The sequence below is a fragment of the Fusarium solani genome (genome assembly GCF_023522795.1).
Source record: "Fusarium solani strain SB1 chromosome Unknown bctg00000008, whole genome shotgun sequence".
In the NCBI taxonomy this organism is placed as follows: Eukaryota; Fungi; Ascomycota; class Sordariomycetes; order Hypocreales; family Nectriaceae; genus Fusarium; species Fusarium solani.
The window spans coordinates 390,736-403,102 of record NW_027072148.1 but is presented as its reverse complement, the minus strand read 5'-3'; the positions used below and the strand labels follow the sequence as shown (position 1 = coordinate 403,102).

Genomic DNA, 12,367 nt, shown 5'->3' with positions numbered 1-12,367 from the left:
TTACATGTCATACACGTCTGAGATTGTACTTTACTGCTTGTACTTTTTCTCAAACTCGTCCCGCTCAAGCTTTCGTCGCATATCCTCGAGCTTCTGCATTTGCTCCCGACGCTTCTTCTCTGCCCGCTCCTGCTCAGTACCAGCATACTGGCCAGTATAGTTGTTGACCTGATCAGACAGGCCCTTCTTCATATCGTTGAGATTGTCGGTAAGACGCTCTCGAAGGCCAGAGACGCCTGAGGACTGTGTGGCGCGAGGGGCCTCGTACTTGGGCTTCTCGACCTCGAGGATAGGAAGACCGAGGGCGACTCGGACGGTCTCGTTGTTGAGAATGACGGCAGTGAGGAGAGTAGCGGAACCGGTTGAAACCATCATGAGGTTGACACCAGCGGAGAGGAAGGTTGTGCCGATGAAGCCGACGGTACCAAACACCCACATCATCTTCTTCATCATGGCCTTTTGCGAGGCGGGGGTGTACTTGCCGTTGACCTGGGGGTGTCAGCATTAAGATTCACGAGAAGTAACGAAAGCGAGAACTTACAACCATGGCACCAAATAGAAGACTGGTGCCCAGAGCAGGGAGGAGGAAATAGGGATCAGAGGCTGTGAGGTTGGTGAACCACAGGAAACCAGCGTTCTCCATAGACGGGACGGGAATGTGAACCATGCCGCTAATGATTCGGAACAGGCCGAAACTGAAGGGGATCTGAATAAAAGACCACAGCATGCCCGAGTTGTGGGCACCGTACTGCTCTCGAACCATCTTGTTGAGGAACTGGCCCTTTTGCAGCATCTCCCTGTCGCCAGATTGGTATCCCTTCTTGACGAGATCCATGGCTTCTTGACCTCGAGGATCCTTTTTCATCTGCTGCATGGCGGCGTTGAATCGCAGACTGCGAACCTGAGGGTAGAACATGATTACGCGCAGGATGAGGGCTGTCGCGATGATGGAACCGCCCCAGCCGAGACCAGAGTATACGTGGACGTGCTCGAGAGCCCACTGCATGACTGAAGTAGGACCCCAGCCATAGTCGAGACCGATCTCGTGTAGGAAGCCGAGTTTTTCGGGCATGTTGAGGATGTTGGGGCTCGCGAGGTTGGCGATAGCCTCGAGGTCAAGGTCCGTGGGGACGACGGGAGTTTCGGCCGTTGTCACGTTCGCGACAGCCTCGGCGGGGATACCAGCAGCATCACTGACGGTAGCTGAAGTAGTCTCTATCGTTTCTGAGGGAGTGACGGGCTCGGGGGTCACAGGTTCGGCGGTCGCGGCCTCAACGGCTGGCTCTTCGATCTTCTTCTTTCCAAACGGCCAGAGGGAGAATGCCCTCGTCGTGGAAATTCCACCTAGAGCAACAGGCGCGGCGACGTTCTTGACTCCGATCCTTGAGGGTGTAAGAGAAGCGCGAGGATTCCTCAGCGCTGTACCGAATTGCCGTGCATCTCCGAATTTTCGAGAAAGCGTCCTCTACCACTCATTAGCACATAACAAGCCATTGACACACAGAAACATAGAAATATCGTACAGATTGGCTGGGTAGTCGTCTTTGGAAGGCGCCCGAGGGCAGGGAGCGCACAATTCCTCGACTGGGAAGCATCGTGGGCTGTGTTCGTGGGGTAAATTGAAGTTTGAGGATTGGCGGGCGCGGCTTTTGGCTGGGGAATTTTTTGGAGGTTTTTCGCTCCGGGGGTTTGGTCGGCGGGTAAATGTCGGGACCGGTGGTCCGTCGCCGGCGTCGGTCTCGGGATGTGGTCATCCGACATGAGCTTGTGACGGCTGGAGTGAAAGTGTATGAATCGCAGTTGAAAGTTGGGAATGCATTTTTGTAGTCGTGATAACAGTGTCTTCAGAGAAGCTGCGTTACATGAGCCGTGTGGTATTTACATCTTGAGCCGCCTGTTTCCGCAACATGATCGCCGCGCTCCATGTTCCCCGTCCCGTCTATGTAATATCAAATTACGCAAAATGCCAATGTATTCATCCATCATTCGTGTAGAATGTGGGTATGCCCGTGAGTTGTGATTGTTTTGGGTCCGTCGATAATCCCCTCACTCCAAGCTCGCAAGGTCGTTCAGTGAAGGACGAGGGCTGTATGACCTTTCTCGAACCTCGATGCCGGGTCCGATGGGGTGAGCTCTTCGTCGGGAGAGAGGAAAGACCTGAGTTGTTAGTTACTCTGCTGAATCCAGAGCGCATGTAGAGCTCACCTTGGTGCCTCCCCATCCCAGTCTAAACGCAGCCTCATGCGCAAACAGCTCTCCAAATCCCAGCATCATGCCGTTGATGAATGGTAGCAGTAGGTTGATGGCGGCTCCTCGTACCAGCGACCATACTGTAGGAGGCTTGTAGAGGATAACGGGCGAATTTGATGAGGGCGGCGAGGAGAGTTCATCTCCGGCAGAGTATAGTTCGCTATCGGAGGGTACCGTGACGCCGGACTCGGCGAGGTGGTTGTGAGGGTCGTCGGACATGGCGGGGGATGTATGAGTATTGCGGTCGCGGGAAGTTGGACACCGAGGATGTCGTTAGAACTTTCAAAACTCAGGCTTCTCTGATCGCAGGCAGAGTTGTCAAGCTAGCAACTGCTAACGCCGAGGATGGTGTTGACGATCCAACAGCTTCCCCAGCCTTACGTAAGGCGACCGGGGTCGGTGGATCACTGTTCCGGTGGGGTCAAGGTGGGGGGTATTAGCCACCACAGCCACCGCCGCTATTGAGCTTGCCCGCTTAGCCACATGGAGCTTGGTGACGAGGCGGCAAGCTGCCTGCTTCCTTCATCTTCCAAGCAATCTTGCAAACAACTTTTGTCATTGTCCTTTTAGCTTTGCGCTGTCTCTGAGTGAATTCCTGAAGTTTGGGATTTATTCGTTGAACGACCGCTGTCCGTGACACTCTTCCTCCAGATACCCCGCCTCAACCAACATGGCAGACCACGAGAGCCAGATCGTGGACTTTGTCGGCCTGACCGGCGGAAGCACAGAAGAGGTCAGCAGAGCGATGCCGTGAGTAGTACAAAACTGACTTTCACAGGCCAAGCAGTATCTTGAAGCTCACAACTGGGACATTGCCGAAGCCAGCAACGCTTGGTTCCGTGACGCCGAAGACGATGCCAACGACCCAGTTCCCGACAACTACACCGGACCACGAACTCTTGACGGTCGGCCAGCTCCAGCGGCCGCCAGCAGCAGCAGCAGCCAGGCACGCAAGCCTGTGTCACAGCAGAAGAAGAAGGGCATCGCGACACTGGGATCGCTTGGAGGTGGATCGCATCAACATGATCATGATGACGATGACGATGACATGGATGATGAAGACGACGATGGACGTGGTAACTTGTTTGCTGGAGGCGAGAAGTCGGGTCTGGCTGTTCAGGACCCCAAGCAGGAAGGGGGTCCCAAAAAGATTATCAGCGACATTCTCGCCAAGGCCAGAGCGTAAGTCGAGTGTCCTTGACTTGAACATGACTAATAGGAGCAGCAACGCCTCTCGCCCAGACACTGAAAACGAGTCCGGCCCATCTCAGCCCTCTCACTTCCGGGGTACCGGAATGACTCTTGGTGGTGACGGAGTCGAAAGCCGAAGCATCCCCGATCCTCTCGGACCAGCGCGACCTTCCAACGCCCAACCCCAGGAGCGAGTCCTCCACATCTGGCAGGATGGATTCAGCATCGACGATGGAGAGCTCCGTCGCTTCGATGACCCTGCCAACCAGGCTGACCTGCAGATGATTCGCTCTGGTCGAGCACCCCTGCACCTTATGAACGTCCAGCACGACCAACCCGTCGACGTCAAGCTTCATCAGCATGACACGCCATACCAGCCTCAGCCTAAGCAGTACAAGCCTTTTGGCGGCTCTGGACGACGACTGGGAGCTGTGGTGCCTGGTGCTGGTGAAGAGACTACCCCTGCTCCTGCGTCTGCCCCTGCGGCATCTTCCTCTACCAACACTGGTCCTACTATTGACGAATCTCAACCAACTGTCATGATTCGCATTCAGATGCCTGATGGCACTCGTCTGCCTGCTCGATTCAACACCACCAACACCGTTGACGACGTTTACGGTTTCGTCCAGGGAGCTTCACCCGAAACTCGAACTCGATCATGGGTGCTGGCTACAACCTTTCCCAACAAGGATCACACCGACCGCAGCCTCGTCCTTGGAGAGATGCCCGAATTCAAGAAGGGCGGAACCGCCGTGGTCAAGTGGGCTTAGGCATAATTGGAATGGCGTTGGGGTTATGACTGAGATTTACGGCTACTCCAGTTCAACTGGCAACGACTTAGACAGGCCAATAGAGAATGGCAATTGCATTACGCTTTTTTGTGACAAAACCCCCAGTCTAGCATGAATCCTAAGCCCAACGCCCTCACCGTCATGACAGTGGTATCTAAACGCCAACGCCAAATAATTCGTGATTCATCAAGCAGCTGCAGTGATTACGTTGGAAGCTGCCTGAGTGATTGGACCATCCAGAAACTTGAAATGCTCAATGGCAATCTGGCAGTTGAGCATCGCAGCGTTGAACCGGGCTTCTCCTGGTGGAAGCACAACCATGAGGTACGTGTTTGTCGTGAACTTGAGGATGAAGAGACTGAATCTGGGACCAGCCTTGTGCTCCATCCTGATGAACTGCTCGGCGTTTCGGGGTGTTCCTGTGAATCGCGAGATGCTCTGCTTGAAGTGCTTCATGATGTTGGACATGCGCTCCAGACGGTCTTCGGTGGGGTTTCGTTGGCCTTCGGGAGATGTCCAGGATGATACAGCGAGGAAGGAAGTACGTTCGAACAGGAGGAGTTCTTCGGCTTCGATGGCGAGACCGAGGTTCGCGAGGTTGCGTTCGATAACGGCGAGGTTCGGCACGAGATCGTGGATGATGGATGCCCAAGCCTTGTATAAACTCTGATCCCAGATGGATGTTGCAAATGGCGTGAGCTCGACCGAAGACGGAGCGATACCAACTGAATTTGCGTACTCGAATGTTTTCTGCCGAACGACACGAATGCGCTCATCGTAGACTTGCTCTCGAGCCGACGGGACGACGAGGTCCATCTTGTGTATGAGGATGTATATCTTTGCGGCGGGCGAATACTGCAGAAGAGCGGAAAGGATGGACACGTATGTTGCTAAATCGCGGTCGACGTCGCGCGATTCAATGTCGAAGACGTAGATGAGGACGCCGACGTTGGAAAAGACGTGGACGCGCTGCTGCGAGAGGTAGTTTTCCATGAATGCCTCCTGGCCGCCGCAGTCCCAGAGGTTGAGGGTTAGGTTTCCGAGGAACTTGACGTGGGAGAGGTCTATATCGATGGTTGCGCCACTGCCATACATTAGAGGGGGCTATGCGTGACGAGGAGGGGGACTCACAGCCGACGTGTGTCTCGGGCAATGTAGTTGCTAAAGATGATGCTCCTCATGCTCGACTTTCCAGAACCAGACTTTCCCATTAGGAGGACCTTCTTCTTCTTTGGCTTCTTGACCTCTCCAAGGATCTCTGGTGCTGGCTGTGTAGCCGCCTCCGAGAGGGGGTTCTCGATGTATGAGGCCATGTCGTCTTGTCTCGTGAGGTTTTGGTGATGGTGTTGAAGGAGGGGGGAGATAGCTACGTTGGAAGGGAAGGGTAGCTTGTGGCGCGTGGGGCTTAGCGCGTGGCTGGGTCCACCCCCGGGATCGGAAGAGCTTGGCTGTGGATGGGGGGTATCAAGAGAAACAATGATGTTTGGGATTGTTTGAAGGATCTTTGACTCTGTCTTTGACTCTAAATAGCACGGGAAGAGGGGTATTGATTAAATCAGTCAGATCATGAATACCGTGTTTTGGTATTGTCATGATCAAGGTCTCACCTTATGTAAGCCAACACCTTGACTCAACGCCTCGTGGCAGGTTGAAACACAATGACTTCTCTCTTTCATCTCTGTGATGTTTATAGTGAATCTCCTGCGCCTATCCCAGCAAATCGTTCCTTATTACTTACCTTTGCCTTCCTGATACTGGCTCATACTGACCCATGATCATACCCACCTTCGACCCTTGGCCTTGGCGCGAGTGACATCTAGACCCAACCCTAGCCCACAAAGTCTGCCCACCCGAATATACCTCATTTGCAGCTGAACATGCAACAATAACCGGGCGAATGGTTTAGTGGTATAATACTCCCTTAGCATAATTCGTCCGAATCATCTGGGAGTGGTCCAGGGTTCGATTCCCTGTTCGTCCATCAGAGGTGGTTTGATTCTACCAAATATCCTTCTTTTTTTGCTTTTTTTTTTTTGCCATTTGTTGTTCTTGACTCAGGATATGACTCTTGCTATTGAGCATCCTTTTTGCTGCTCATATTGATTATGATCATGTTTCCTGTGGTTTGTGTGCTGTCGACAGAACCAGTGATGAATGTCGGCCATCATGGTACCAAGTGACGGATGAACTGATGAACCACACCCACTGTGAGTGTCTGCTTGCTTGAATGACTTGACGTCCTAGGAATGGGTATAAAGAGCGCTCTTCAAGACCTACTCCAGGATGGGGGTGGCTTCATAGCATGGAGAATTCTCAACTTACCAGCACTAAACACCGTCTGGAAGACCATCACCATGCGCATCACCACTCTGGCTTCTGGCCTATCCCTCTTGCTGGCCAGCACCTCTGGCCACATGCAAATGTCCAACCCTCCTCCTCTAAGATCCGAGTTCAACCCATACACCACTGGCCGCAACATTGACTACAGCATGACCAACCCTCTCCGCAAGGATGGCTCCGACTTCCCCTGCAAGGGATATCATCTTCAGTTATCTACATCCTTGGGAGAACCTGTGATCAAGATGCAGGGCGGCAAGTCATACAGGATGAGCTTCACCGGCGGGGCTTCTCAAGGTGGTTCATGCCAGGTTTCGTTGTCTGTGGACGGGGGAAATACCTTTTATGTCCTTCACAGCTACATCGGTAACTGCCCTGCCACATCTGGCAACAACACTCTCCCCTTCCGAGTCCCAGCCGACGTTCCGTTAACGGAGCGCGCGCTCTTTGCGTGGACGTGGTTCAACAAGCTCGGCAACCGCGAGATGTACATGAACTGCGCCTCTGTGACGACCCTGCACAGCGGAGCAGACAAGATCGCCTTCTTCGACCGACCACGCATGTTTGTAGCGAATATCGGAAACGGGTGTACGACAGAGGAATCAGAGGATGTGAGCTTTCCGGATCCCGGGCCTGAGTTGACCATCAAGAATCTCGCAGCCGCGCCGCCGATCGGCTTGTGTGGCCCTTCCAAGATAAGAGCGCCGGAGAGGAAGGAGGATAGTTGTGCTGGGCCGGTGAATAGGACGAGGGAGAAGACGGGAGAGCATTCTGTTACTCTTATTCCGGGGAGTTTCATCATCGGGGAGGTGGATTGATTCATTGTGCTCAGTGTTCGTTTGAGTGTGATTTGCTAGTTGGTTCCATAGAATGTAATGATGGGTACCATACCGAACCCCTCGTGGCAGGTGAATGCCAGGCAGTACCAATAGTCCAAGATGGCTTCCTCGAGGAATCAAGTACAGCAATAGGGTTATGTCTACTGGTAACGCAGGTCAATCATGGGTCAATATCTGGCCCATGGCGAGCACAAGCGCGTTCCCTTCTTCAGGTTGGGCCTCAAGTCGCCTGCAATGCTGCTCTGGGGCTCTTGCAGTACCACTGCTTCTCCCGCTCCTTGTTATGGAGCTGGCTCAAAGTCTGGGCCAATGCCTCGCAGTATGCCTCGTTAGTGTCTTCCTCAGGTCGCTCCTAGGAGTTTCATCATTGGAAGGGCGAATTGATTCCTCAGCACACGTCCGACTGTGACATGTTAGTTAACTTGAAGAGATTAGAAAGATGGGTTTCATACCCGTCGTGATTAGTCTAATGGTCGCTGGCTGTTTGCCCCTCACGGGGTTTCGGTGGCCAACTGACAGCCCTAATACTTCCTCCGACACCAGGAAAGCGTTCATGGCAGAGCGAAGGGCACCCTCGGCGGTGCGTTCTCGGATGACCTGAAGTAACATCTTAGCTCACCCGGCTCGTTGGTAGTAGTGGCATGGCTTTCTTCGTACCGCTCCAAGGGAGGATCCTTGTTGATGCGTCGGCGAGTACCGTACCGGTTGCTCGTAAGGTTCGGTTCAAAATGATGTCCTAAAACTATGAGAGTAAGTCAGTCGTGGGACGAATCCTCGCCTTTGTTCACCTGTCGCAAAGTGGCGTAAACCATGAGGCAACAAGGTAAATCAAGCAGCCGCCGAGCTCTGGGTTGACTCATTGGTCATGGCGGAGTCCCTTCTCGGGGCCTCCTTTCTCCCAGTTAGTGCAAGGCAAATCAGCTTCCATGTACGTATGTGTCCGTTAGTGCATATGCCCCTAGGCGGAGCAACAAACATTGGACTTTGATGCCCTGAGGCAAGTCACAGACGTTGAACTCCAATGCCCTTGGGCAAATGAGGAACAATGAACTCATCGCCATCCACGGTGCTTGTGAAGGCAAGGTTCGAGAAAGTGCAAGATAGATGCCTTTCAGGTGCTCCAGAAATGCTAGGCGTCTGATATGGCATGGCGGCAACCTGTATAGGCCTCACCAATTGTGCGAAGAGGAAGGGCGTTCATAGGCAACCTGGAAGGAGCGAACCCGCTGTTCGTCACCACCGATGATCTTCACCTTTATAAGGCGTTGAGGGTTCCTATGGTAAGAGCAACGGCAACGGCGGCCACCATCGCGAGCGCTCCTGCTGAGTCCCAAATTGAGGATGGATGGCAGACAGTAATGCCAATCCGGGTCGGCTTCCTCAAAGAAGTGAAGGAGCCGTTGGCGGGACTCGGGATTCGCGAGATGAGGGAGCAAGAAGCCAACCATGTCAGAGTCTAACCCCCCATCATCACAGACGGGCATTTGAACAAGCATGTCTGATATCAGATCAAGGGATTGCGATGATGTGCCTCGTTCCTCAGCTGAGGCCTCGAGTTGCCTGCTCTGGGGCTCATCAGCCGAGCCGGATTGTTGTCGCTTAAAGCCCCGAGGCTGCTGCCGGCGCTGCTTCTCCTGCTCCTTGTTGCGGCGCTTGGCCAAAATCTCGGCAAATGTCTCGGAGCATGGTTCGTTGGAATCCTCTTCTGGCCTCCCCCAAGGGTACGGGGGCAAGTGGTCTATGATCGAAGAGACGGGATCGACTAGACAAGTACTGTTAGCAGGGAATGTCGTTTTGGTGAGGCTTAAACTTATACCATATGTACCAGTAGCTGTGGTCAACAGCCCACTCGAAGACGGTAGTCTTCACCTCGGTCTTGCCCTCCTGGGCGAACTTGTTGACGGCGTCCTCCTCGGCTTTCTTCTGGACGCGTTGCTTGTCCTCACCAGAGCCCTGGATCATTCAGTCAAGGTAGGCTTCTATGTAGACGCGCCTCCCCTCTATGGTCGGGTTATCGCCTACTCAGCGCAAGGGAAACCGCTTTTGTTTCCGATCCTCGAATGACTCCCACTCTCGGTGAGGGGGGATGCCTCTAGGCCGGCTAGGTGCCGGGTTGGCCGGCGGTGCTTCTCCTGACGAGATGGTTGATGCAACCGGAGTTGCGATTTGATGATGGTGTTATTGTTATTGCTGATTGGTTTTTGTTGAAGTTGCAAGGTCGAAGATGTGAGTGGTTGTGAATCAGAGAAGCACCCTCCTTTGACAGTGCTCGACTGTTAGGGCTACCTGAGGCAACAACCACCCACAAGACGACACTGTGATGCTAGCTGTCTGCCACTGCATCTACGGGAGAAATTACCTAAAGCCTAGGGGTTTAGATCTGAACAGTCGCTTTTGGGCATGTGTTGACCGTTCTCCCCTTCAAGTTGATATTAGCGCAAGGGCTTGTCACTGGGATATTCCAGAGCGCGAGGACGGCGTATCATATTTTACAGGCGCACAGGAAGCCTTTATATGGGTATTTAATAAATAGGTAGATGAGTTTCGGTAAGAAAGGGAAATAAAACGAAGGCTAGACCAGATCAATAGGAGACGCTGCCATGGTACCTGCAGTAAGAGCGAGAAGTAGTTGTCCACATTTTACGACAGTCACTTTTGCAAGCTCAATGCCAAAGATGGGAGCCAAAGCATTCTATTCTAATCTTAGAAAAGTGTGCTACCCTCAACACGGTTCATCTCTCTGACTCTCTGCCCTAGCTCTGCCGCTTCCCCCAGGTCGAAGCCATGGATCTTCGTATCGCCCACCCAGGCTGTAATCGATGGTAACCAGTGCATTAGTCCATGATCGGCTATGAAATGTCAGTTGACTTGGATAGAATGTAAAAAAGAGTCTCATACCTGTCGTAAACAGCCCACACTAATGTTCCTAGCCCCGACAACAATCATCTCGGCATATGGATACGCTTAAACCTCAACTTCCGTATGCCGTGTTCGACGACGACACACACAATCACCCGAGGGTTCCCATGATGGGGACAGTCACATCCTCCAACTGTCCCCTTGCGGACACCGTATCCTTCAGCGCATATCGAGGCTAAACAGGCCCACATGCCGTTGTTGTGGTCGAGGAAAGAGAGCAGGCGGCGGCGAGCGTTGTCGTCATTGAGGTGTGGGACCAGGAAAGCGACAAGCTCCGCATCGAACTCTTTGTCTTCGACGCAGTGTATACGGGTAGCGAGGCCCGATAGAGTTTCGAGCGCTCTCGAGAGGCTGCTTCGCTGCTGTATTCTCGACATGGCTGGTAAGGAGGCGAGGGAAGGAGGTGGTTGGTTGTTCTGTTTTGCTTTGCAGAGATCTGATCTTTTTGTCAAAGAAAGTTGAAAATTAGAAAGGGCTTGAGTGTTTGTGAATCAGACAAGCACATTTCCGTTTGACAGTGTTCGGTTGGTAGGGCTACCTGAGGCACCACGACTCAATGTGGGCTGCCAGCTGTTTGCCAGTTGCAAGAAAAACTTCCTCCAAAATCAAGAGCCTTAGATTTTAGATCATCTCGCCTTACTCTTTTGCCGTACTTTGGTTCTTCCAAGTTTCTTCTGCTCACCATCCCGTGGAATCACCCCCTGATATCACCCAGCATGTCGCAATCCCAGCGTCAAGTCTCCTGGCGTCAAGGCCCTTCTGGACCGCCCAGAGCATGCCGAGAAAGCAGCAATAGACACCGAAACGACTTGGTCATGGTCGACAGCATGGCCCTTCAGACAGTCAAGATCGCCGGCAGCAACAAGGCTCCTGGCCTCTCCGTACATAGCGACAGCAGCGGCGGAGGAAGACAGCACAACATCTACACCAAGCTTGCTGAGGCGAAGAGCACCATTTGCTTCAAGGTCGACAGCCAAGATGCTGCTCTCCAGGCGTATCGTCAAGTCCGAGACATGAATCCTTCGGCTCCTGTGGGAGGCGTCATGTTTAGTGTGGCTCCAAAGGCCGACACTCAGTTTGTCGATGTCAAGAACGTTGACTGGTCTTCTATGGTCGCTCCTCGCTCTGAAGAGTCCCCTGATAGCTGGTCAGACCTTGAGGAAGCGCTCTTTCAGGCTCTTCGTAAGTTGCTCTACCCAATGTGTCCCTCAGATTCACTGACAGGGGGTTCACAGTTGCCAAACGCCCCGATAAAGACACAATCTCGACTCCCGCCAAGGACACCGAGTCCATTTACAGTACTCGTTCCGTGTTTGGGTCCATTCCCGCTGAGGACACCCAGTCCATCAGCAGTACTGGTTCCATGTTTGGGATTCCTTCGAAGCGCACATGTTGAAATAATCGAAACGAGCATCTCGACAGCCCCCAAGGTCACTCAGTGGTCCTGCCTAAGGGGGTGTATGCATTGTCTTTCGTGTTTTTGTAGCAAAAGGTGGTGCTCGACATAGGAGATGATGGGAGCGAGAACAGAATCAAGGTTGGGATCGGAACTCTGGATCGGAACCTCTGGTAGTACTGGGGATATCGGTAGAGGGCCTATACTAGGTACTTGATCGATCTTGTTATGAGTGTCTCCTGTAGGTGAGTTTATCGTGTTTGCCATAGAATAGCTAGAGTCGATGAACTACAGCCTCGCACATATCCTTCTATGAATACGCGACAGGACCCTCATTCAGAGTGAACGTGACTTCATGGTATCAAACCTGGCAGCCTGAGGGCTAACCACGAGCCGAATTGTGCACAAGTCACCTTTGTCAATACTGTTCATCTCTCCAGACGTGAATGTCACGTATCACTCTATGCTCCGTTTCCAGACAACTCAGTCCTTGCCGACGTGCCCTTTGGCTTGTCGTATTTGTTTTGCTCAGACAAACATACTATGAAACGATCTTCGGCCTTGTATGTACCTCACTCTGTTCCGTGCTAAGCTTGTATAGAGCCTCGATTAACTCGTCCTGGAGCTTTCTATGGTTTTTTGGG

At 52.8% G+C, this 12,367-nt stretch overlaps 7 protein-coding genes across 7 annotated transcripts; 3 read left to right on the top strand and 4 right to left on the bottom strand.

The window, feature by feature from the left end:
* Positions 1 to 30: 30 nt before the first annotated feature.
* On the bottom strand, positions 31 to 1,595 carry MRS44_012157 (uncharacterized protein; the record flags this gene model as incomplete). Its single annotated transcript, XM_046276223.2, has 3 exons — positions 31 to 489; positions 542 to 1,465; positions 1,524 to 1,595. 3 exons carry the CDS (start codon positions 1,593 to 1,595, stop codon positions 31 to 33), a joined length of 1,455 nt encoding a protein of 484 aa, XP_046133392.2.
* A 451-nt stretch (positions 1,596 to 2,046) lies between these two features.
* Positions 2,047 to 2,469, bottom strand: MRS44_012156 (uncharacterized protein; the record flags this gene model as incomplete). Its single annotated transcript, XM_046276224.2, has 2 exons — positions 2,047 to 2,157; positions 2,206 to 2,469. The coding sequence occupies 2 exons, from the start codon at positions 2,467 to 2,469 to the stop codon at positions 2,047 to 2,049; spliced, it is 375 nt and encodes a 124-aa protein (XP_046133393.1).
* Positions 2,470 to 2,920: 451 nt separating this feature from the next.
* MRS44_012155 (uncharacterized protein) lies at positions 2,921 to 4,211 on the top strand (the record flags this gene model as incomplete). The annotated part of the gene is made up of 3 exons (XM_046280064.2): positions 2,921 to 2,983; positions 3,029 to 3,432; positions 3,470 to 4,211. 3 exons carry the CDS (start codon positions 2,921 to 2,923, stop codon positions 4,209 to 4,211), a joined length of 1,209 nt encoding a protein of 402 aa, XP_046133394.2.
* Positions 4,212 to 4,418: 207 nt separating this feature from the next.
* MRS44_012154 (uncharacterized protein) lies at positions 4,419 to 5,545 on the bottom strand (the record flags this gene model as incomplete). The annotated part of the gene is made up of 2 exons (XM_046273831.2): positions 4,419 to 5,316; positions 5,364 to 5,545. 2 exons carry the CDS (start codon positions 5,543 to 5,545, stop codon positions 4,419 to 4,421), a joined length of 1,080 nt encoding a protein of 359 aa, XP_046133395.2.
* A 933-nt stretch (positions 5,546 to 6,478) lies between these two features.
* On the top strand, positions 6,479 to 7,387 carry MRS44_012153 (uncharacterized protein; the record flags this gene model as incomplete). Its single annotated transcript, XM_046270911.2, has 1 exon — positions 6,479 to 7,387. The coding sequence occupies one exon, from the start codon at positions 6,479 to 6,481 to the stop codon at positions 7,385 to 7,387; it is 909 nt and encodes a 302-aa protein (XP_046133396.2).
* A 572-nt stretch (positions 7,388 to 7,959) lies between these two features.
* MRS44_012152 (uncharacterized protein) lies at positions 7,960 to 10,704 on the bottom strand (the record flags this gene model as incomplete). The annotated part of the gene is made up of 5 exons (XM_065618703.1): positions 7,960 to 8,150; positions 8,419 to 8,566; positions 8,632 to 9,181; positions 9,234 to 9,361; positions 10,423 to 10,704. 5 exons carry the CDS (start codon positions 10,702 to 10,704, stop codon positions 7,960 to 7,962), a joined length of 1,299 nt encoding a protein of 432 aa, XP_065474775.1.
* Positions 10,705 to 11,043: 339 nt separating this feature from the next.
* Positions 11,044 to 11,723, top strand: MRS44_012151 (uncharacterized protein; the record flags this gene model as incomplete). Its single annotated transcript, XM_046281169.2, has 2 exons — positions 11,044 to 11,509; positions 11,563 to 11,723. 2 exons carry the CDS (start codon positions 11,044 to 11,046, stop codon positions 11,721 to 11,723), a joined length of 627 nt encoding a protein of 208 aa, XP_046133399.2.
* Between the last annotated feature and the right edge of the window lie 644 nt (positions 11,724 to 12,367).